We start from the raw sequence: 24,888 nt of genomic DNA on the forward strand, positions 1-24,888 counted from the left end.
TAGACTGCACAGTGAAGATAGCATTTGTCATCTCAGTGGAGGTTCTGTTGTTTGACTTAGACATAATCCCACTCAGCTGGCTGAAAACATGTTCAACACACGTGTTAGACCCCAGCAGCACCAGTACTGATAAAGCAAAATTATCCAACTGAATTTCTTTACGTATTTCACCGCAGCCATTTCATGAGGGAGAATCCCCAAGTCGCATCTCCGAAAATGACGAAGAGTGAAACTGTTATACCTGTGATGTGTTCAGTGTCTTCTTTGTGGTTGTGCCCTTGCATTGCATCATGTCATTAGGTAAGCACCTACTAGCCCAGCAACATGTCCTTCTACATAGGGTTTGTTTTGCCAAGTAAGGAAATTACAATGAAAGGCATTTCTTTACTCACTGTCTTGCTGTACCACTGCCTCGTAGGAAAGAACAGGCTCATCGATACCTCCTGCAGATGACGAGAAAAAAAAAAAGAGAGAAAGCATGTTCTACATTAACGATACTATTCATGAAGAGACTGCAAAACTGCACAGACACCCTTTAAGTGTCTCAACAACTGCTTAAATGTGACTGCTCTAGCAGGCAGGGGTCTCCTGTACAAACCAAGTGATAGCATGAGCTTATTTGAGGATGTGCCGAAAGACAAGGCTATATGCTTACGGTGATGCTTACTGAGGCTGAAACAACAAAAGCAACAAAAGAAATTCGCAGATTTTCTCGCATAACAGGTTTTCTCGCATAACAGGCATAACCCTTTTTGTTCTGTCCAAATAGGCTCACTGGAAGTTGAAGTCGAAATTTATTTGCATCATCACAATGTGGGAAAGCTCGGGCAAAAAGTGAAAATCAGTTCACTTGAGAAGCACTTGAGCCCCCATATACAAGGCATACAGAAAGGGCTACAATATACAAATAAGGATGGATATAAAGCTGTGATGTGGTGACACACACACACGCACAGAGAGAAAGAGAGAGAGAGAAAGAAAGACGAAATTGATCTACCACATGGCTTTTACGTGTGCCATGAGAGTACTCTCTGTGTCTCACGAGTTTGCAAAGGTTAAGAGCCACAGCAGCAAAATCACAGGCCAACTTCAGCGGCAGCCAGACAAACGTGAAGTTCACAAAGCAGGACACAAGCTGACAGCCAAAGTGCACAACCACGCTTATTACGAAAATCAACAAATGCAATCACTACAGGCTCAAGTAACAAAAACATAAAGCCAGCTTTCACGTGTAGAAATGTCTGGTACTTACTTGTGCTGCTCGCCTCGCTATCACTTGCGTAGGAAGTGTTTGCTGTGTCTGTGAGTTGAAATGCGGCAGTGTGAGCACAGCATGCACACGACACCTCAAAGGCAGCCAAATCAATACAATGGTTAGTAAGAATAAGATAAATATTTCCTACACCAATCAGCATTGCAGAAGCAACGGAGGGAACTGTACAGTCATGGATTTTGAAAGAGCTCAAGCAGAATAAAAGTCAGCCGCTTGATTGCAAAAAAAAAAAAAAACCCGAAGAACCCCACACCAGGCTCCTTCAAACATTTCTGTTATACATCAATAGTTACAAAATTCCTGTCAGTGAGTGTTCTACCGCAAAAAATGTTTCAAAAAAGCTTTGTGATAGCGAAGGAAACCAATGAAATGTTGCAAGGTGATGGTGCAAGAAGGTGAGCTAGTTTCCTTACTGCAGAGACTCTCTCCCACTGCCTTAAAGAGCACCTGCAAGCAATATTCGTCTGTTGCCTTCATCTGCATTGTACCCGAAAGCCAGCCTACATCTCTCCTACATCTTTTTTCTTCCTTGCTTCTTTCCTGCATAGCACATTTTCGGTAGTAATTTTGTGCTCTGTGTTTTCAGGGAATGGCTGTATTGTTTGCACTGCTGCTGTGTATTTGTGCGCTTGCAGGTAGTGGTATGTGTGAGAATATCAGGCGAGAGTTGCAAAATCATCTTTGCTGGCAAGGAGCCTGGTTGAAGTGTGAATGGGTATGTACAGAATTTCACTAGAATATTCAGCTGCCTTCATGGTGTATGCATGCATATAATATTTTGCACACATGATTGTCTTTATGTGGCCTATCCATGGGGATTGTTTTATTGCAATGCTGTAACCTGGTGAGGGGGTCTTCAATAATTATATGCTGAAGTACTCAGTAAGCACCTATGATAAGGAATGCAGCATATCAATCAATGTGCAATGATGACGAAAAAAGATTAATCTTTTAAAACAATATCAGGAAGTGCTAAAATTTGGCATTTGCCTTGAAAATTACAAGACATTTGTGTAGTTGGGGAGCTGCAATACTCTACCAGAAATAAATTCACTTCTATGCATAGAAAACATATGAAAACAGTTGCACACAGCTGACCATGTTAAGCTAGAGTTGGGCATACTGCCTTAAAACAGAAAGCATGCTATGTTACAAAAATGAAATTCATTGTAGTGAAACAACGAAAGATATTAAAGTGTCAGATTAACTGCTACATACAAAGCTAGGAGAGCAAGCAGTGTTCACACAACAACAACAAAACATTAGAGAGCTAGTAGCAAGAACAGGCAAACAACATTTGTCTTATGCCCTTACCTTTGGTTGGGGACCCCTCCCCTGGAAAGAAGGGTGAAATAAAGATACAACATGTAAAATACGTACTGGCAGCCAATCTAAAAACATGTAAAGGGTTCAGTGAATCTGCTTGAGGTATGAACATAACATATGAAAACTAAAATGCAAGTAAGTTGACTACAAACATTTGGTTAGCAAAAAACATGCAAGGGAACTGCACTTAAATAGACTGTGATAGCGACGAAAAATAGGTAAAAAGAAGTTATTTTTAGCTTAGAATAGTGCACCTACAGAGCAAAATATATTGCATTCGTATACATGGCTGAAGAAAGCCCCTGTGAAAGAAATATTCACAGTTGATGCTAGCACAAAGGATGGGGACACCATTGCCCTCACTGTCAGCCTCAACTCACATTCGATGACATTCCAGTACAAGATTGCATACTTGTATCTTCATATTGTACAAATAGTAAGAATGCTATCACAGAAATTTTCAGCATTTTCTATCATTAAAGCAGGTCTCACACGAAATTTGACAATTTGCTGAATATGCAAGACATTTTTCTCTATGTGTTTCACTAGTCCATTAACCACTGTTAATTGTTTTCCTTGAGTTGACAGTGTAGGATATGAAATAATCAACGTTTTGGGATTTCATGACCCGAAACCATGATCCGATCACGCATGCCGCAGTGCGGGACTCTGGATTAATTTTGACCACCTGGGGTTTTCTAATGCGCACACAATGCATGGTACACAAGCATTTTTGCTCTTCACCTCCACTGGAATGTGGACGCCATAATTGGGATCGAACTGGCGACCTCGAGCTCAGCACTGCAGCACCGTAGCCACTGAGGCACTTCGGCGAGTAACAGTTCAAGATGAAGACTGCCCTTGACTATTGTAAACACTGAGCTTGAATAAAGCACTCAATGATTCCTGCAACAATGGTTTGCTTGAGAAATGTGCCCCCACTCCAGTAGCATTGCGCAGATGCGACGATTGCCTGGTTTGCTAAATTTTGCCCTCAGAAATTACTGAGCCACATTAATATTGTGCAGTGACCAGTTAAGTTCAGGAGGAGTACTGCGCTCTGGTTTCAAGAGTTGAGGTGAAACCTTGAGAAGTAGAATGTTTCAGAACATAGTTAGGAGGAGGAAGAGGGAATGATGATGCCTGAACTTGGAAAGAAAAGTAACTCCATACTTTACACCACAATCTATGAGTATGCTCCCCAGGACACCCATGATACACAAGTGATGCAGCAGAGAGAAACTGTTACAACCCTAACAGGGGAAAAAAATAAATAAATAATAATAAAAGAATCTGAACTCACTTTCAACATCACTTCCATCTTCCGTGCTGTTGTCTTTGCTTTTCATAAAGGGAAACTTCCTTGAAAATGAGAAATTCTTCTTTTTCCTTTCTAGCGTGCCCTGCATGGTGCAAAAGATGTGAAGTTTTTTTATTATTTTACTTTTCCCCTCAGCAAAACATGACTGTTGAAGGCAGCGCAAGATTCAGAAGTTGCCCCACAGGCTGCCTTTAAGGGGCCATTTGAGTACAGTACTTAAATACTTGCCTTGCCATCGCTATAGCTGCTCTTTCCTTGAAACTTGACCGACTTAAGCCTTGCACGTTCTCTCCTCTCCACTCTGCAAATAGAAACAAAAAATGAGATTTAAAACATCCATTGTGAAAAGTAATCACTAGAGCAAAGTACACTGATATAATCAAGAATATGAAAGTAGTGTGGAGTACTTAATGACAACTTCTATAACAGATATGTTTTTTCTTTCACTGCTGGAGATCTGTTATGCAAGCTGATGATGTGTTGGTTACATTAAACATTTTGCTGTGACATAGAGATGTTGTTTTACTTCTTTGATTTACAGCAAGCTTCAACAATGCTGTTGCCATTTCTAACTGTTTCAAATAGCCTCCTCTTCTCTGTAAAGCAGCACACATACATAAAGATTTGTTACTGCACAGAAATTTGACATGCATTGCCTTCCTTTGCATGCATCCTTTTCCATGTGCCTCTATGTTGGCTGCACTCACTTTTGCATTTATATATGTAAAAAAAGTGAAGGCTGTAGGCACACTGACAGCCACAACAGGATTTACTCGGACTGCAAAGGAGGTAGGAATATAGCATGTCTGTGAATGTTTTGGGGAGCTGCGGAGATTTCCAAGGCAGCCAAATTAAAGAAAAGGTGGTAAACATACATTATAATTTTTGCCTAAAACATGTAAACAGCATTCGACAAAGCCAGGCAGATAAAAAAACACGAAGCAAAAAAAAAAGAAAAACAGCCTCACAGTGTAATTTAGCATGACATGAGTAAATATGGCACAATTAGGCCTCAACATCAAATTATGTTTGAATAAATACCTGGCCTCCTCCCCCCCCCCCTCGAAAAAGAAAGAAAAGAGAAGAAAACAATGCATAGTGCACTGCATTGTTGATCACGTCGCACTGTAATGAAAGGAGACTGGGATAAATGTCAAGCGCCAGCAACAATGCTGTTTCGCATGTCCAATCACGACAACGGCCATCAATTCTGCTTCTCTGGCGGAGAACAATGCGCCTACGCGCCAATACTGTGAACATGCAACAGGCAAACTTTGCCTTCAACTGTGGCTTCACGGCAACGCAGCGCCTATTGCCGTGAAGCAGCATATGCGGGTAAAAACTACGTATAACCCGCAACCCTTTTTATTGCGATAGCAACTATATGGACACTCCAGGCGCATTTTTGTTGTCGCCATCGCCGTGCGTCATATGCTGCATGTTCAAGTGAAAGCACGCGAAGGGAAGCCGACGACCATTGCTCAATCTGGTGCGCGCGCGAAGGAGAAAGTGAGCAAACGCCCTGGCAGCAACCGCGCATTTCGTGACTGGGCGCAAGGGGAACTGACGATCGCGGCTCAATCTAGCGCGCCATATATGGAGGAACGGAGGGAGGCAGTGCGGCTTCGACTCCGCCAACAAGTGCGTACTTTGCACGGTCGCGCGCGCCGTATCTTGATAGGGATCTGCAGACACATCGTACCATTGTGCGCGCTGTGTTTTCGCCGCTCTTGCGTTGAAGCGAAGTTACGAAGGTCTCCCCTCTCGATGATGCTGCCGCGCTTGCTGAAACCAGCGTTCTGACAGCCAGTGTCCCGCCCTCATCGAGTGTGATGTGTCATGTTCGCTTGTGCGCGCTGACACCACGCTCGTTAATTCAGTTGGTAAGCGAATATTTCCAAGTTTGTACGGCCGATAAAATTACTATCCTTACGTGTACAGATGTGTACTAATTTGCTATCGCAATCGATGATTCGGCTTTCGGGCGGAACTGCGAGTATTTTATTTCCCGATCGATCGGTGCTGATACGCGTGAGAATAACCCGCATATAGCTAGTACGCTATACGCCACCGTAATAACGCAGTTTACGCGGTCATCAAGTGCTATTACGCAGCGTGCAACTTCGAACAACAAGCTGAGGTATCACACAATGCTGAGTAACGAGTTCTGGTAACTAGCGCTTAATGGCAAGCACGTCTTGCAGAGGAGCAGCACTTTCGAGACACGTGGTTGCAAGTTACTCGTGGCATGGCGCACATGACATATTATGCCGTACAAGACCTGTCAGCTCGTGCGCGAGCACAGAATGACATTTGCTGGCAGCAAAGAGCGCCGGTGCGGCTGGAACAGAGAAGTTAACTGTCCATGTGCCACTGCACGTTTGTTTCCGTTCTAAAATGTGTCTTTCGTTGGCAGACAACAGCATAGTGAGATATATTCATCAGAACTTCTTGTTCAGTAAGTTACACACTTACCATAAGCCATATTAATACATGGTGGTAGGCTGAATTTATGTAGCAGATGCCGCGCAAATGAAAGAAAACCTACCTAACATACTATCAGCGAAAGTAATTAGCGCTGAAAAAATTAAATTTCCCAGAAATATGGTCTCGAAACTAACGTTAAGGTTTTAAAAACATGCTGCTGTGTTCCTCTGGCAGGAAAATAGAAGCCATTCACGCATCTTATTCTCTTGTCACAGCAAGTCAGTTAAACCTCGTGAAACAACTAGCAATTTTAATCTTTAGCGAATAAAAAGAAAATGTTCTTCACGTACCTGCGTTTGCTAGGAATGATGCCGATGAAGTCTTCATGGCCATCTGGGAGAATCTTGCGCGCTTGCCACCACTCGTCGTCGCTTGCGTTGATGACGTGCAAGATGTCACCGAAACGGAACGGCAGACCTCGGCTGGGGAGCCCACTGTCGCGAGATGGCTCGTAGTCGAATAGGGCTCTGCGTCAAACAAACCCGTGCGAATGACGCGGTGATGCGCGCAAACAGCGATTTCATTTGCCTTCTTTCCTGCTTACAGCGGGCACATTAACATGCGCAAGCATCCTGCGTCCAGTTGGAACATCGACAGCTCACAAGCGCAATGGCACCAGCTGATAACAGCCGCTCGATTAATGTCAAGCTACATTACAAAGTTGAACAGGAGAACAGTGAGTGATGCGCGCTATTGAAGATCCGCAAGTGCGATTCTCCGCACATCTCGTCGGACCTAAAAAAGATGGCGGAACCCTTCGAGGCTAGGACAGCCAATAAGGTGCCACCATGCGGTCTGAAGCTGCCATCCCCACCGCCCTCTCTCCCTAGTAATTTCTCCTATGTTGTCCTTGGTGTCAATGTTTGTTAGCCTGTTATATGCTTAATAAAAATCGGGCCCCTCGGTTAACCTTCTTTCTTTTGATATATATAGCTACGCCTCCTATGGCTACAGTGAACGTACACCACAGAGAACGCTCGTCTAGGTAACACGTATTGCGGCAAGCAACCTGCCACCCCCTCCCCCCCCCCACACACACACACTTCGGGCGGCGCAGGTGCGCTAACCTGCAATACACTCATGAAGCAGCGTGCCGCCGCCAAGGTGCTCTGCAGGAAAGCTACCCTCTGTTCCGCTGCCGAACGTGTAGTCACACTCGCCCGGAAGAGTTACGTCTTCAACGGTTTGCGCCGCCCAATGCAAAACTGCAGTCAAGGCACCGCCGGCACGGCGCGGGAATTCCACCCGCACACGACGAGTTCTAACCTCAGGCCTGCCTGGCGCACACATGGTTTCAGAGTAGCGCAAGGTAATCGAGTTACGAGTGCCTCACAACAGCGCGGGGAAAAAAGTTTCCTTGCGCGCCTAATTAAGTCATGCTTGTGGTGCAGATGAGGCACCTCGCATACTGTGCGAGTTCAGCTGGCGCCGTCCCGAACACGAGGAACCGCGTCGTGACCGGAGGCGCAGCCTAACGCAGAACTACGATGGGATTACGCCAATTAAAGGGCCGTCGGCGTTCGAGCATATAATGGCAATCGAACGACAGCGCGTCTCTTTCAGCAATTTAGGTACACCGTCATGATGGCCTCCGAAAAGAGCGCCCCCTTCCCGGATGCGGCAAACAGGCAGCTGCTTTCGTAACCTTATCGTAAAGGGGGGTTCGCAGACCGGCGTACACAGATGCGCGCGATTGCAGAGTGGGCGACGAGTAGCAAGCGCGCGAAGTACAACGGTCGCGGCGCGGATTCCCGCACACGTTATAAAATCGAAAGAAGGTACAGACGTTCCGTGCGCACTCAAGAAACGCAAATCGTGGGTAAAATTCGTACCTGACGTAAAGCGACCGCTTCTGAGAAGTCCTTAGGCTGCCCGTTGTGTTCAGCATCTGCTCCCTCAAGTCGTGGATTTTGGCTTCAAATCTGTTGTACTCTGCGGAGAAAAAGAAGAAAAGCAATAGAGGACAGTGAGACTACCATTCGCGGCAAATGCAACAGCATGGAAAGCTCATTTCCGGTCGAGTATAAGATACGCGTCTGAAAGGTGAGTTATACAAATTTGAATGCGGTAGTAGTTTGTGCACGATGACGTAACGCACCGAAACACAGAATCTGTGAATTAACAATCTCAATCAATGTCTTTACAACGTTTATCTTACGGTTCCATCGTAAAATCAAGGCAAAGGTTCTGTCAATGGAAAACAAGTCACGACGTCCGGGCAGGCAGCCGGTACCAAAAATTATCCGTAACCACGAGAGGGCCAGCAACGATAAATTTTCTTGCGTTAGTTCAACAAACATTACCCCACTGTGACCTGTTATAAGCCAACGAGCAAAACGATTGCAATTCAGAAGGTAAGAGATGATGTGCTTTATCGTGCAGTGGCTACAAACGTTCGCCACACGGCAACCTGTTGGAAAAAAATTGGGTTAGCTGACGGTGCTTCACGTCGCGGACCGCACTGTGGGCTATCACGGACGGTGGAGGTCGGCGGACAATGATCACCCAGCACTTGTTAACATGCACTGAGATATACCAGCAAACAACGGGTCTTTCTGCATTCAGCCCTCATCAGTATGCAGCCATCGCCACCAGAATTCGATCGCAATGAAACTGCGTGTAGACTCGATTCAGCGGCCTCGTGCCAGCTGCGAATGCGCCTGTAGGGAAAGTAAGCCGATGAAACGCCGGCGAAACGGGTAAAAAAGACGACGCGTTACGCTTCCGCGTTGTCCACTGCCCGTGCGACGCTGCCATGACCCGGCCTCAGACTCTGTGTTCGACGACTACGACGTGTCTAGCCATTGGCTGATCTGCGATGCCACAGACTGTACCTTCCGAGTAACCACGGGCAATGAATGTAATCTCTTTCATTTCATTTTGGCAGACGGCGAAGCGGTGATTCGTGCAAAAGGGAGTATCTGATTTGGGCATTACAGAATATCAATTCTTATTTTTGCGCCGATATGAAGTACATCGGGGCAAACTCTTGCAGACCTACTTGCAAAGTGACGTCCGAAACTCATGTTCCATTCAGTAAGCGTTGCTCGAGCGACGATTACTATATGGTTCCTTTTCAACACTGCACCACCACGTGGCATGCTGCAGCTAAACGACATGCTGCGCGCAGAGAAGGGAGGCAATGAGCTGATAACCGGCGAAAACTGAAACCCCAGTGCTGAACCGGAACCAAGCGGCACGAAAAAGAGGCAGGATTGAGTTTATTTTCAACACAAACGTAAAGTGAGTCATTCTCTTTCTTTTCCTCACTCCGGGACAAAACAAGCAAAGGAAAAAAAAAAGAAAATCTTTTTTCTTTTTTTTTTGTTCCATAGTTTGACTACAAGATATCCCATCCACGCGTTGGGATCGGAACCGCAGGAGCAAAAAATGAATCCGTATTTGCGGGCTGCTTTCGTGCAGGATTGCAGCGCTAGTACTGCGCGCGTTTTCCTCCTCGTTTGCGGTACAGATAATCAGCCGAGGTGGCTGTGATACGCCATGGCGATCAGCCGCAGGGAAAGGCTGCGGGATATATGTTCGCCGGGTGCGGCCACATATACTGATTGGGGTGGGCAGTGATCTGGGGAGAACACCAGGAGGTCAAAACTAATCCGCGACAGCGACTCTCATTATATATATATATATATATAGCCAGGAGCTGCACCGGAACGCTAAACCACATAAGTCAATTAGTAGCATGCAGCGCTCACCAGGAGTGACGCGCCTCGGTAATTAAGGAACTTGCTTCGCCGGTTAAATGAACTCACCAGAGGCTCCAGAAAGGCTTACAAGGCACGGCCGCGTTACAAACCATGCATCTGATGGGCGGGTGCATTTTCTTACAGGCGATGCGTCAAAACGAACACGTCGGCGAAATAACGGGCGAGTGTGTACGCTAGATAGTATACGAAATAATAGTTGCATGCAGCAGCTGAGCTTGCGCTTAACACTGTTGCGTGCCAATTCATGCACCGCTGCGGCGAAGCGTAACGTATTAGAATTTTCTGAAGATTTAAGTCTCACCTATAAGTGTCACGCAATGGCGTCACCAGCGTCTGCTGGCGCGGAAATAGGGCGATGTCATCGCGCGATGGGTTCTAATGAGTACGTGACCATTGTAACGCAAGGATGCTGACTCAGGAAAGAAGAAACCAACCTAAACTGCAGGTTCGCCGCGCAGAAAGTCAAGAGCGTGCACGCAGCAAGGAGGCTTAGCTTCACGCGCGCGCAAGAAAGCTCAATAAGCGAAGCTTGGCAACGCGAGAAATACAGGCAAGCTCCAGCTTTGCAGGTATTTCCACATGCACCTCAGAGAGGTCACACAGGACTATTATTCGCAACGAGCGCCTCCACGTCGTTCGACAGACAAGGATGAACCACGTGACTGAGTCGAAATTACACGCAAGTCTCCGCGAGGATCTGCGCTGTTGAACGCGGACTTTGTCCTGTCTTCGCATAGTGCTATAGGAGGAAAATTGAACGGTGTGTGTGTGTGTGTGTACGTGTGCGTGCGTGCGCGCGCGCGTTTGTGTGTGTGTGTGTGTGTGTGTGTGTGTGTGTGTGTGTGTGTGTGTGTGTGTGTGTGTGTGTGTGTGTGTGTGTGTGTGTGTGTGTGTGTGTGTGTGTGTGTAAAGAAGATTGTGTTTTACGTGCCGAAACCACAATCTGATTATGAGGCACGCTGTAGTGGGGGTATCGGATTAATTTTTATCACCCGAGGTTCTCTAATGCGCACCAACCAATGGACGGTACACGAGCGTAATGTGGCCGCAGCGGCCGGAAACGAACCTGCGACCTCGAGATCAGCGGCGCAACGCCATTATAGCTATAGTGTCCTAATTATAGCCACATGGGTACAGCGGGGCGGGTCGACAAAGTGACGAGATAAACGTGCGTGATCCTGGAAGGCGAAGTTTCATCGAGACAGGTGCGGCAGGAAGGGATCGAGGTTGATTGCGAAAGCGGCACAGTGCTCCAGTCGACGGGCGCTTTTCGTAACGCGGAGAAGGTAAACATCTGCCGTATGTATACATGGACAGGCACTTAACTCCTCTTGGACGAAGATTCCGAGCAGGTGGACAATGGTGACGAAGGGAACAATCCATTACTAATTTCCCAGCTACTAATCATTCTAGCGGGAGCACGTTTTCTTTCTTTTTATTTTTTTTTCGGACCGTGCTGTATAGATACCCAAGTACACTAGCCTACGCCCAGCTTTAGAAACAGGCAGAACCTACATCTATAGTAAGCAGACGTTATCGGTACTGCGTACAACATGACGCAAATCAGCTAGAGTGCAAAACCAGCTACGCCTATTAGTTTGGGCCGTGCAGTTCACAGCGCCGCCGGCGTATTACTTTCTTGGGCACACACGCGTCGCCTTGATTGCCGTCGTCCGCCATGAGAAAATCGTTCTAGGCACCGAATTAAATTAAATTAAATTATCGGGCACTGACGTCCCGGAACAGCACGGCCGGTGAAGAGGGGACGCCGTAGTCGAGGGACCGGATTAATTTCGACCATCCGGGGTGGTTCCTTAACGCGCGGCCAACATGCACGGCACCATGAGCATTTTCGCATTCTGCTTCCTTCGGAATGCAGCCGTTGCGGCCGGGTATCGAACCAACCACATCGTGCTCAGTATACATACAGAAGGATGTCTGAAGCCTTTCGATACTTCGTTCAGAACGGTCCGTGTGAAGCGGTTACCACGGTTTGCCGGAAGTCGAACCTGCCCGTTGCATTGACGCCTCATTTACACGTGTAAAAAATAATGTACACCCTTAAACGCGGGAAAGACTGTAGATCAATCCACATCTCGCACCCTTACAACCAAAAGGGTGTAAGGACGTGAGTTATAGATCGATTTACCCCTTTATTCACTTTTAGGGGCGGAAATCTTTTTTTTGCAGTGTACAACAGGTGTACGTGTCCGGAACAGTATATACACAGAGCGCGGCGTGCTGCCGTTGCGCGGGCAGCCGTCGCTTGGAGACGGGGTTTGTGTTGAGAAACTGGGCGCACCATTAACGCTGACAGCATGCATGCACTAACGGCGCGAAACGAGCAGGCGAGGCGTGAACAGCCCGACTAACCGCGACAACAGGCAGTCAACAAAAATATACCGGACAAGGCGGAGTCGCGGCGAACGCGTCATTAGGCCAACTGGTACGCCCACTATATAATAATAATTAAAAAAAACAAAGAAAAAAAACGACGGGACTATTGATACATGTTCAAATTCTAAGGGACACTAAAGGTGATCACTGAACACTGGTTGGACTATCACAGTAAAGCCACCTTAATATTGGCAGGGAAGGGTCGATTATTAATAAAAAAAAAGAACAAGAAACAAAAAACGAACAGCATGATGACCAAACTTTCGTTTACTAAGTTACGAAACTTCCGCTTACGAAACTCAGCGCCCAAAAAAAGAGATCCTCGACTTGCCGAAAGGGGCCATTCGCCGATAGGGCTATAAACAGATGAACACAAAAGAGGCCCAGAAGGCAGAACACCAAACCACGATATGAAAATGATCAAGGAGACGAGCACCTGCCTGGTGCTTATTGAATGAGCACATTAACTTGTTTTCTTTTTTTTCTTTTTGCATGGCACTCGTGTTATTATTGATTCGTTTTTCAACTTAAGATGCAATTATCTCAAAACAATGCTTCTTTTTCAACGTTTGTTTTATTTATCACAACAGCCGCAAGTGCTAACGACAATTCCTCGGTTATTAGTAAGAAAACTGGGATATTTAACGTAGTAGAATTATTGCTTCACCGGACATTTACTGGCTAAAAATGCCAAATAATTAGGTACAACCAGTTAAAAAAAAAGAAAGAAAAGAGCATGATCATGTTAGGTTAGCATTCTACTACAGTAAAAAGAAATAATTCTGAACATACCGACACAAATATAGTCACGCTAACGCCTACCGTTACTGAAAAAAAGGTGTCAATAATGTCGCCTAAAATACGCGTAGGTATAGGGCTTACCCTATCAACCTTAACCAACAAACAATTAACAAGAGCCCAGTACAGGGCGTCAAAATCCATGACGTCACGGCGACCAGGCACGTGCGGGAAATACAGAGTGGCGTCGCTTCATGTCATTCGTTCTTGCGTATTCTCTGCAGGCCATCGAGCCTCCTCACGGGGCAAGAGCTTGCCAATTTCGCGCTTTTATTAACACAGCTTGACTTCATATATTTGTCCATGCGCAGTCCCGTCAACGACCGACGGTCCCATCCATTCTGCCCAGAGTGCGCTACTGGAGGGAAAGAGTAGGGATGGTACCCGGAGTAACGTGGAGTGCAGCGAAGACTGCGTAAACAAACCTCCTTCATTTTCTCCTTCAGCTGCTCACGCGGTGGCATACGATCGTGCAGTTGGCACAAAGAAGCTTACGGAGCGCGGGATCTGACTTAAAAGCTGAATATTTACTCAGCCCTGGGAACGCAACCTTCTAGCAACTCGGACTTCCAGTCTGCATACGACAACATATACGAACAACGTATAATAGTGTTGCGCGGTTTTACTCGCGCTAGCGGTCACAAACTTCTCGAAAGTTCAACGCTTTCTCACATCTCGCGGTCCGTAATCTTTTAACGTCGACCGTGCATATGAATTCGCTCCCAGAAGTCAACCATTATAGTGTTCCTGTATCAGCTGTGTAGCAACTGCTAAGATGCATGTAAACCTGCTTGGCGAACATTCCCTGTTCGAACAGGAACGTTCGCCAGGGAATGTATCAACGGCACTTTCATTATAGTATAACGCTACTGAAGCTAATAGCGCAGGCCCACTAGCTGTAAAGTTAGGAGACACCGAAAATCGCAAGATGTTCGTGCTCACATTTTGAGCTTAAGACGTAACTATAAAAGTTATACTCACACCTATCACGATAACTCCACCCTTCTAAATGTTATACTGACGCACGCAACGACTCCCATAAAGTCACGTGCATGCGCTGTCCGTAGCCAAGCGTATCAATGCAGCTTTCTTCACAGACGATACTTGCTAACGACGCCTTCTTCACTAAAACTAACTTAACGAGCCGGAAGCTCCCTTACGCATTCAAGAAAGGGCCGTCTTCAAAACCTCGTCGCAACCGAACACTTCCCTATTCTTCTCCGTCTGGCCTTTCAGTAAAGGAGTATTAAATCACTCAAGAGGAATCCATCCCCCCCCCCCTCCCCCCGCACAAAAGCGACCCCATCTATCGCGAGAGCGCTGCTCTATATTCGGCCTTAGAATTGAACCGGCGCGGCCTTTCAATGATAAATCGAACCTGTCCTGATGTCAGTAAACACAGTTTCTTACTCATTCCTAATCTTCCATCCTGAACGGAAGCTGAGCGTCGTTCTGCCTTTCAACGGCCTCACTCAATCCGCCATTCGAACGCTAACACCTGAAGCAGCAACACCACGTGACAGCTTGACGACACGCAGAGCTCTTATTTACGTATATAGCGACTCCCTTTTTGCGTTAATTGACGTTAACCTAGTTAACGGCTCGGTAGACACATGCCTGGGAAGGGTTCACCGTCACCCGTCCGACGACCCCCAGGGGGGGGGGGGGGGGGCTGGTTATGTAAAACGTCCTGAGAACAAATTGGTGCCCATGACGTTACGTAATTTTGTTTATATCTCTGATTAAAATTAGAGTCAGGGCTTTTTTTTTTCTTACCTGCCAAAATCACGATCTGATAATGAGTCACGCCGCGTATAGTGGGGGGCTAAATTAATTCTGACAACCTGGGGTTGTTTAATGTGCACCAAATGCGCGTCACATGAGCGTTTTTGTATTCAATCGACCTCTATCGGACTGCCCGGGATCGAGCCCACGACCTTGCACTAAGCGGCGCGCGGAGGCAGCGAGTGAAATGGAACAAGTATGAATAGTTTCCTGCGCGCATACGGTCTTCACTGAGAATGACAACATGAAAATTGATAACACCTGCTTTGTCAGAAATGTGTTGTCATAGCAAAGTTCCGGACAGGCAAAGAAGAAAAAAAAGAAGAAAAAACAAGGAAACCCACTCGGTAGCGAGTTACAAGCGTCAGGAAAAAAGTAAAACCTTGTAGAGAAACATGAGGCTATTGACTCAAGGGGAGTATGGCGGAGGAAGCGACAGCACAGCGGGTCACTGCTATGCGTGACCTCGTCGATATTGTAGCGATCAGTCATCGACCGCACAGGCCTTGCAAGTCTTCTCGCGAAAAAGCGGCGTTCTCCGTGTTCGCAATAAAGGGGGAACCGGGAACCGTTCGCACAAGAACCTCGGAAGCACGCGACGCGCTGGCATTCTACTCCAGAACTGGAATGCTGCCTGCCATTATTTTCCTTCCATACGATGATTGCTAGTAGTAGGAGTAATTGGTCGGTTATTTTAATAAGATAAAGAAAATGAAAGCTAGTATGATTAATGCTGACCGCACTGCAACTGTCCAACTACATCTACTGTCACCTGAACGTCAGCAGTGTGAAAGTGGATGTATCCGACCGGCTGATACGCAAGGCGTATAAGCAAGCGCTCGGACTCCAACCCGCAACGGCTACTTTTCGCCTCGAGGAGACAGGGATGTACAACAACGCATGGGAAATTATAGAGGCCCACCTGGTAAGCCGGAAGTAAATGCTACAACGCACAACAGCGGGACACTGCGTCTTGAAATGTCTTGGATATTCCGTGCGGAAGACCAGCGCACTGACAAAAATCCCAACACGAATACAGGAAACTATGCACGTCTCACCAATTCCCAAGAAACATGCCCCCGAACTTCCACAACAGGCGGCGACGTGTCCGGGCGCAGGCGCTTGCGAGGAAGTATGAGAATCACCCCAATGTCTTGTACGCAGACGCGGTCAGCACCGCAAGAAACACTGCATTTGTCACCAGCGTAGTTGACAATCACGGGGCCGAAACAAATGCGTCGTCGGCTTCCAGAGCGAGCAATGCAGATACAGAGGAACTAGCGGTAGCATTAGCTATCACGACGATATCGCACTGCAGGAGTGCGTCATAGTTCTGAAGGACTATCAGACGGCATGCAGGAATTTTTCCAGGGCCAAGATTTCCAGGGCCGCACATCGCATTCTGATTGGGGCGCACCCGCTCCCGCCATACATACAAGTCGTGTGGACTCCGGGACATGAGTCCTTACGCGGCAATCAGCAGGCACACGCCTACGCCCAAGCACACCGGGACCCGCGAGAGGGCCACGCCGAGAAGTTCCATGCCGAGCCTGCACCTACACGCACAACCCACAACACTCTCGCCTTTCACAAAGAACATTACCGTCGCCTCATAATGCTAAGGCGCGAGAGGAAGCCGTCATATAGCGAAAACTCCAAACAAACACATACCCTCACTTGAGTCTCTACCACGCTATACACCCTCCGCTGTATTCCTATAAATGCCCACAGTACGATCAACGCGAAACGCTTTACCACAAGGTATGGGCTTGCGCAAGCACACCACAGCTCGTACCCATAACACCCCCCCGCCACAGGACAATGGGAGGCAGTACTGTCCAGCTCAGACTCGACGGACTAGCCCAGCCTGGTCAACCGAGCGAGAAGGGCAGCTGAGGCAGCTGGACTCCTGTACTGAGGGGACCATCCATTGCACAGTAGAAGAGATACCTACTCTCTTGTGCTCTTTTCTATAATGCTTACTCTCTCTCTCTCTCAACAGTGTGGTTATACGGTTGAAGGGAAGGGGTGGAAACTGACAGGGAGAGAAGGTAGAAAGAGAAAATTGTATACCTCCGAAAATTATGCGGAAAGAAAAAAGAAAAGAAAAGGCGATATTAAACAACCAACCACGTGATACAAAAAGAGTTGCGAAGGATTCACTAGCAAGTACCGGCGATAGCAATGAAAGCGCACGTGAAGTTTGTTCGTATGCTAACCTCAAGAAAAACGAGCTGGATGCCTAGGCGGGGGGGGGGGGGGGTGTACAGTACAGTGCACACTGGGGGGTACAGTCACCTCAGCAAGTGCGATCACGAAATCTCTTAGTGACCGAGAAATCCGGAGCACTTCGAGCTTAAAGAGCACCTTGCGAAAAAGCAGAAAAACAATATCGGTGAAGGAGGAAAGCACGCTCTCTCCGAGCAATTTGCTACAGCGTCGCTTCCTTCCTTTGACGGCAGGGGAAGGAAGCGGCGGCATCGCAGCGGTGCTCCCTTTCCCGCGCGCGACAAAGGGAGCCCCCCGACACACCGCCGAGGGTTCCGCGCGCGTCTGCGAAGCCATGGTCTGCGCGCTGTCAGCGGCGCGTGGCTTCCGAGTCTGACTCAGCGCGGCGCCACGGGAGGAGAATGCAAACTACGGGAGCACGAAGGCGAGGAGGGGGGGGGGGGTGACAATCTGGCTCACCGCACAGGGTGCGTGGCGCGGGCATTTGAGCCTCACGCGCGACCACGGGACGACGCTCGCCGGATGGTTTCCAGGGCTACGCTATAGGTGCACACATGCAACGCAGGCGACGGCGGACGAGAAGCGCGGCCTTCCCGGGGACCGCGACGGCAGAACGTGAGCGAAGACGGCGGCGGTCGACGAACGCAATAGGTGGTCGTGGGCGGCCAGGCCGGAACCAGGAAGCTCTCGCTGGGCATAACACGGTCCGCGGGGGCCTCAGGGAGAACACGGTGCCGGAGCGGGTGTAACACGGCCGAGCATGGCAACACACGCCACGCTCTCAAGAGATCGTCCACAGGATCACGCGCGCACGCGCACACACGCACGCACACGCACAAGGTGACGCGCGCACTTGTGAATGAGACCGGGCGAACTCGAACGCCGGCGTCCGGAACTTCGACGCGAACCGCGCGCTCGTCGAAGCCACCGGGAGCCGGCCGGCCGGCTTGATGGGCTGCGCCGCGTGTCTGGAGCGTCGTCAGTCGGGACCCCGGAGGCGAGTAGGAGGAGTGGGTGCGCCGGGCCCGAGTCGAGAGTCCCGCGCGGATCGATGGGCGCATGCGTTGTCGGCGCCAGGGGCGGACGCCGCGCGCTGCGACGGAGGGGAACGCTGGCCCGGCGAACGCGCTCGCACGCGCCGCCGGTGGAACATGCCGCCGCCCACTGCCTCCTGGCGTCAAGCCGCCTCGTTCAAAGATTCATGGGAAAGAGGAATTAGGCGTCCCGGGCACTGTCTGTTGTGCACCACCGGCGCCCCACGGCACGGCGATGCGCGTGAACGAGGGGGGGAAATCGTAACGGTGCAGATACACCGAGTCAAGGTGGAGGACGCCGCGACGTCACTGTAACTATAACGGGCGAATAAAACGGCATAGAGAAGCGATCAGAGTCAATTAGCACGGAAGTACGTCACTCCGCGGTCCGATCGCGCCCCTATTTCGCCCGCTATTGGCCGCTCGATCCGAGAGGAGGGGGGCGAGCATCGATTCCCCCGCTTCCTTTTCCGCGACACTGCCACCATTGCTTCTTCCAGGAGATGCACCTCGCAGAGGTGCTTTTCACGAGCATCGAACGGCGGCGGACAGAGCGACGCGAATGGTCTCATGCTCGGGCGACCGCGTTCAGACGCAACCAGGTGAAAGATTGGCTCAGCGCTCCCTCGCCAGCCCCCTCCATGCAAACGGGGGACACCAATCGCGTTGTCCACAAGAACCCCGTACTCTGCTGGTATCTGGCGCAAACTTATCGCAACAAACACAACGATGTGTTAACAGAATCGCTTAGAGTAAACTGCTTCATTTGCAAAAACTGTCAGTCGCCTTTGGAATACGACCTGAAAGGTCCGGTAAGTCTAATTACATAAATTATCATATCGATCAAGCCAGAAATGAAAATAATGCTGCAAACCTTGATTCTACATTCGCTGTGAATGTACAGGTTGGTACAGGGTAGTGAACTTTTAGGGGAAACACCACAGTTGCATACAAGCCTGTCTGCATTCATCCCCCCCCCCCCTCCCCGTTATACGGAGGCGGGGGAGGGAAGGAGGAGTGGGCGATATGACGCTTAATGAAGATATGCATGTAGAAACACAAATCTCCGCGTTAATACGAATTTAAGTGCCCTGAGCGTTCAAATACTAATGAGATGTTCCCCCGGAAACTCGACGACCCTGTACAACGCAGCTGTGTTGCAAGAGCGTAGATGGTACTGCATGAAAAATGTGCGCGCATAAACGTACCACCAAAAACCCTTCAGAAGCCTTCAAGAGCCCGCATCAAATATCTATGTGTTGCGCAAGTGGATTTGGTAAGACCATACTTTGCAAATCACTACGAGTAAATGTTAACCGCGGACACTGTCACCTGAGTCGCCGCTGTTTCAACTTGGTTCGCACGCTGGGCGCTTTTGAGAAACGCGACATTTTGCAACTTCTTGGCATACGCGGGTGTCGTTGATGCTTGAGAATCTACCATGCGATTAGAATTAACGTCACCAATACGCTCGCCGTCGCATACGACATGGCCGTCCGTGTCATGTTCAAGCCATGTCTCATTCCTGGAAATAACTGTAATGTAATACATGAATCACTCACCACGTCGTAGCTTCTGTCCCGTAATTCAGGGCAGCAGCTTCGTCAAGCATATGCGTGCATATATAGCTAGGTCGCGAGAGCGAATAACTGCCGAGATGACGCTGCACGGAGGTTCTCGTACTTCCGCATACGCATGCACGTGCACCGCACGTCAACACCCGATGCTTTGTAGAAAAAAAAGAAAAGCAAAAAGAAGTGAAACACTACTCATTTCTGACAGCACAATGAAGCACTCCGATGGAATGTCAGGCTTGACCTTCCGCTAACAAGAAACAAGTGCTGAGACGCACACTCGATTTGCAAAACATTTGGACATTCACGGGTGCAGCTGTTGAGCACAAGCTTAAAATATGTCCGGCGTAAGGAGCCAGAGGAGAATAATAAACCAGCTGCAGGCTATAGTCATGTTGTTCAAGTACCGCGGCCAGCTTGCAAGTTCCCGCAGAGCCTACCGATTTCGCAGTCTCCAGAAACACGCGGTTATTAAAGGCTCACTGCAAAAAAATGCTAGACAGCGTAAAGTCTAGCTTCACGCAGTGCAGATATTGAGCGGCCTCCGTGCAAAATTTCAAACTTTGGAATACGAGTGGATGCGCCACAAAGAGCTCGCGAAAGTAGACGTTCTTGATATACGGAAATCGGAGAAGGGAAAAAAAAACGAATGAAGAAAAATCAAGCACCGCCATTAACACTCGTCAGAAATGACGCAGAACTCGGAACGTTTAGAGTCAGCGCGGCTCCTCGGCATGGCGTCCCACCTAGATTTAAAAGCGGCGCGCGCCACGAGCCAGAAATATCGGAGGCTGTGGTCTAGGAATTGCGTCATACTTGATAAGCACCAAGTGCAGGTTTCGTCTGCTTTGGTGCTATTTAAAGACTTAATATCAAAAAAAAAAAAAAATAGACGATCACCAGCCCTACACCTTTGCTGAGATTGCTTCACTATAGTACAAATACTATACTCATTTTTACCCAACTTAGTCGACCTGAAATTTCGTTGCCGTTGGCGGTCTGCAAATACGCACGTGCGGCGCCTAATCTCAAAGAGAAGAAAGCCTGTTACAGTAAAACGTACGCAAACGTGCCGTCTGTTATCTCATGCGACCACCTACCTGAAGCTCGCACTTTCCACAGGAGGAGAGTACTTATATACGTTCAATCCAGAACGCGCTAAACGACACCAATATTAACACCGATATAACCACTATACAACCGATGGCACCGGCAGCCGGCGAAGTTTAATTAAATTCCGCGGGTTAACGTGCCAAAACTACGACATGACCACGAGATGCACGTCGTATAGTGAAGGTCTGCGGATTAATCTGACCCCCTGGCCGTTCCTTAACGTGCACCCGGTGCACGGTACACGTGCACGGACGTTATCTGCATTTCGGCCGGCGCAATTTGACCCCCTCGACGATGATGAACGCGAAGCGTACACTGGTTGCCACATGTCTTGCGCCCGAACGTTACATCCGCGGCTCACAAACGCGAACAAACGGCGGCTCGCCAAGCTAACGAAGAAGGACGGTGCGCGCGTCACGCCGGAAGGAAGGAAGTGGGCACCAGTGGCGCGCATAGCCTTCGCTATACGGCTTGGGCGAAGCTAAGCAGAGATGGATAGCACTGGGCGAGTTTGGTCTAGACGAGAACAGGAAAATAGAAGAGAAGGAAAGGGTGGAGGGGCGGGGCAGCGGCTATCGTTCTGTTACCGCAGAAGGAGGTTGCTGTAAACGCGAGCTATTTTACTTCTAAACCAATCTCACTGGTTAACTCGGACGAGTGACGGCGCATTTCAGTTAGACGAAACGAGACCGCCGCTTTCCGGGGAGACCGAAAAATGCATTTAGAGGGACGAAACGCGAAACAGCCCGACGCACGAACGTGCCGAAATGCCTACGGAATTGTGGAATAGACGATTTAACCTCGTACACTCTACTACACATTTCATCATCCACTACTAGCACCACCATGGTCAGTATATTTTATGCCCACTGCGCAGGACCAAGTTCTCCCCCACCAATCTCCAGTTATACCCGTCTTGCGCCAGATGGCATAATTCTATGCCTGCGAATTTCAGAATTTCGTTACATGCGCACCACCCACATAGCTCTTCTGCCATTCACCGAAGCAAATATCTTGGAAGCCTGGCGTCACAGTTCATTAGTCCAGAAAGCCATTCGAGCGCTTCTTCGCTACCTGAATGCAACAGACTTGAGTGCCCGACTGTAGACATCCTGCACATAACTTAGTGTATTTGATAGTGTGATAGAGAGTTGTTTTCTTTCTCTCTCTTTCACTCCCCATTCCCCTCCACACATGTAGGGTAGCAAACAGGACTCAGTATGATTAACGTTCCTGCCTTTCCTTCCTCCCTTATTTCTCTATCTCTCTCTCGACTGCGCTTCCCTTCCCTTGGCAACCATTCCGCGTAAACCGGAACCATGTGCCCTATCTAAGCATTACGTGGCGCCTGTGAACCCTCCATTTCCTCGTATTCTCAACTATATAGACTATCGGCAACTTCCGTTTGCTCTCTCACCCACACCGCTGTTTTGCTGTCTAAAGCTTTACGCTACGCCTAACACTTTTCATTCCAACGCTCGTAGCACGCTCTTCACGATTCGATAACGTGTTCTGCAGAAGGTAGGCTCAATACAGAGCTTACTTCTGAATGCGAATAACGTGCGTTCCTCTGCGAATATCCCTCTCATAGACCTGCCCCGTTTTCGTACATACGAGGGCATTAATCGTGGCTACTCGGAGCGCTCAGTATATCTTCCAGATGCTCCCCAAATCTTCGCGTGCTCGCAATGCTTCTTTCTCTTTTTTTTTTCTTTCAGGCTTTTATGTTTCTCCAGTTCATTTGCCGGAGTCCCAACGCAGCACCGAGTGCTCCCGCGGATCCACTATGGGCGCTAATAACGGAGTCCTCTGAAACGGGGCGCGAGGGTACGTAGACCAAAGCGACAAGCTCCCTACCGGAAAAACACGCAATCAGTGGAGCACCACTGTAATTAATCGTCACACGCTGCGGAGGGGAGAGAAAGAAAGAGCGGCCCTTGGAAACAACGATTCCTCTTTACAAGGGACGTGCCGACAGACAAAGGAAACAGCGGGGAGGGAAGAAAGGAACCGGGGACGCTGAGCAGGCGCGAATGCTTCATCAACGCGTTGCGCGCTGTGGAGCCTTTCAGGAGCAAGGAAGCGAAACAGGAGCGTCGGCGTCGGACACAGCAGTGACAGATATGTGGAGGCATACAAGAGATAAAATTAAAGAAGGAGAGAGAGAGAGAGAGAGAGAGAGAGAGAGAGAGAGAGAGAGAGAGAGAGAGAGAGAGAGAGAGAGAGCTAAAATGGTGGCAGATCGAGACTGGAATGTGTCGCAGCAGCTATAGCTATAGGGGCCGGAACAAGGGACGCGCTCTGAATCGGGGAGCGCAGCGCATGGGGCGGCATCAGCACTCCGCGGCAGCTGTCGCGCACAAATCCCAGCAGCCACAGCGTTGGCATCCGGGGTCGGACAAGGAGACTTTCGTCGGCTTCGCGAAAAGCCGCTGTAGCGTAAGGAAGGCACGAAAGACGATGAGAAGAGACGAGTGAGACGCGCTGAAGGATAACGGCCGGAACGCGGTCCCACGCGGCACGGCGTTCCTATACAGAGAAGCGGAAATATGGTGGCGGGCCATTAATATGGGGTCACTCGAAGAGCTATAGGCCTTAAGGTGGTAACCATCGAGCTAGCTACCGAAGCAAATCGTGTTCCGAAGGCAGACTACGCAGTTACAGCGATCGGCAATCACTAATTGTACTAATATGTACCGGCTTATATGCATGCGGGAGGGGGTACATGAGTGGGATATATATATACACACACACGTGTCAAAATGGACAAGCGAAGTTATATTAGTTCCAGGTGTCACATGTCTCGCGCTAACGTCTCCACACGCACTCCGTAACACGTACAAATTGGTGCGGCAATGATCAATATGTTTTTCTGGCAAGCAGCAAGACGTGCGACCGAGAGTTGATTTGAATCGGTCAATATTTTTCTTTTTGAGCTGTAGATTTTTTGTCGCAGAACACGAGCAGTAAAACGAACGCAACGACGTCCGAGCGGTTGCGGGTCAGAGTTTGAGCAAGGAATGCGTCACGTGCGAATAGGAGAACGCGAGCACCTACAGTTTTTTCTGCATATTGCATGGGCTGGGACACTGTACATAGTGATTACTCCACCGACTATACCTTGCGTACACCGCCGAATCCATGGGATTTGTTCTAATGAGTAGCTTGAAACTTCGCAACTGTCGTAACGGCAATTCATAGACAATGCACTCACGCCGGCCGCATTGTCCACATTCCCTGAATTTAGCTATTAGGGAGGCCGCTGAACTTATTGTTCGGCATTTACGATGTTCCCTAGTTATTTCCTACACCTGAGCAACGCCCGTGTGGTCGCAAGTGGCGGAATATTTGGTTGCTGCTTCGCATTCCGCGGAAGCGGCGAAATTATCCGCGTAAATATCGCTCGATGCTGCGGAGACGTCGTTGAACGTGACGCTATAGACATCAGACGCAAGCCTCCGTGAAAAATAGACGGCGAGGCAGTCGAATGCGCGCGAGTATGCGCGCGAGGAAATCACGCAAGGCCACCATTTGCATTCGATTTCCAATAAAGGCCTCGCGGATAGCGAATGTTCGCCCTATCTCACTTTCCCTTGTCTTAGTGCCCTCGTCGTGTTATGTAGTAGTGCATACTAAAGCTAAAGTAGGCTAGAACACACACACACACACTCTCTAACTGTCTAACTCTCTCTAACGCAGTTGCGACAGCAAGCAAACACAGACGAGTGCTTCTACACTGAAGCGCAGAAAACCCTCGAAAGGAGATGCTATCAAGTGCGCGGCGTATACGATACTGTTCCACGCCCACGGCCTGAGACGAGGACAC

At 48.8% G+C, this 24,888-nt stretch overlaps 1 protein-coding gene across 16 annotated transcripts in view; it reads right to left on the reverse strand.

Moving 5' to 3' along the window:
* The window catches only part of dlg1 (discs large 1), a 764,145-nt gene that overhangs the window by 11,711 nt on the left and 727,546 nt on the right, over nucleotides 1-24,888 (reverse strand). For 15 of the 16 annotated variants that reach the window (XM_065447249.1, XM_065447255.1, XM_065447241.1 and 12 more), the window contains 7 exons: nucleotides 8,240-8,339; nucleotides 6,698-6,874; nucleotides 4,149-4,221; nucleotides 3,903-4,002; nucleotides 2,588-2,608; nucleotides 1,253-1,300; nucleotides 393-443 (listed from right to left, as the gene is read on the reverse strand). In XM_065447249.1, the coding sequence (XP_065303321.1) occupies nucleotides 393-443; nucleotides 1,253-1,300; nucleotides 2,588-2,608; nucleotides 3,903-4,002; nucleotides 4,149-4,221; nucleotides 6,698-6,874; nucleotides 8,240-8,339 (570 nt within the window). The remainder of the gene's footprint in view (nucleotides 1-392; nucleotides 444-1,252; nucleotides 1,301-2,587; nucleotides 2,609-3,902; nucleotides 4,003-4,148; nucleotides 4,222-6,697; nucleotides 6,875-8,239; nucleotides 8,340-24,888) is intronic. The other variant, XM_065447233.1, reaches the window with a different exon arrangement.

The sequence above is a fragment of the Dermacentor albipictus genome, chromosome 1 (assembly GCF_038994185.2).
Source record: "Dermacentor albipictus isolate Rhodes 1998 colony chromosome 1, USDA_Dalb.pri_finalv2, whole genome shotgun sequence".
In the NCBI taxonomy this organism is placed as follows: domain Eukaryota; kingdom Metazoa; phylum Arthropoda; class Arachnida; order Ixodida; family Ixodidae; genus Dermacentor; species Dermacentor albipictus.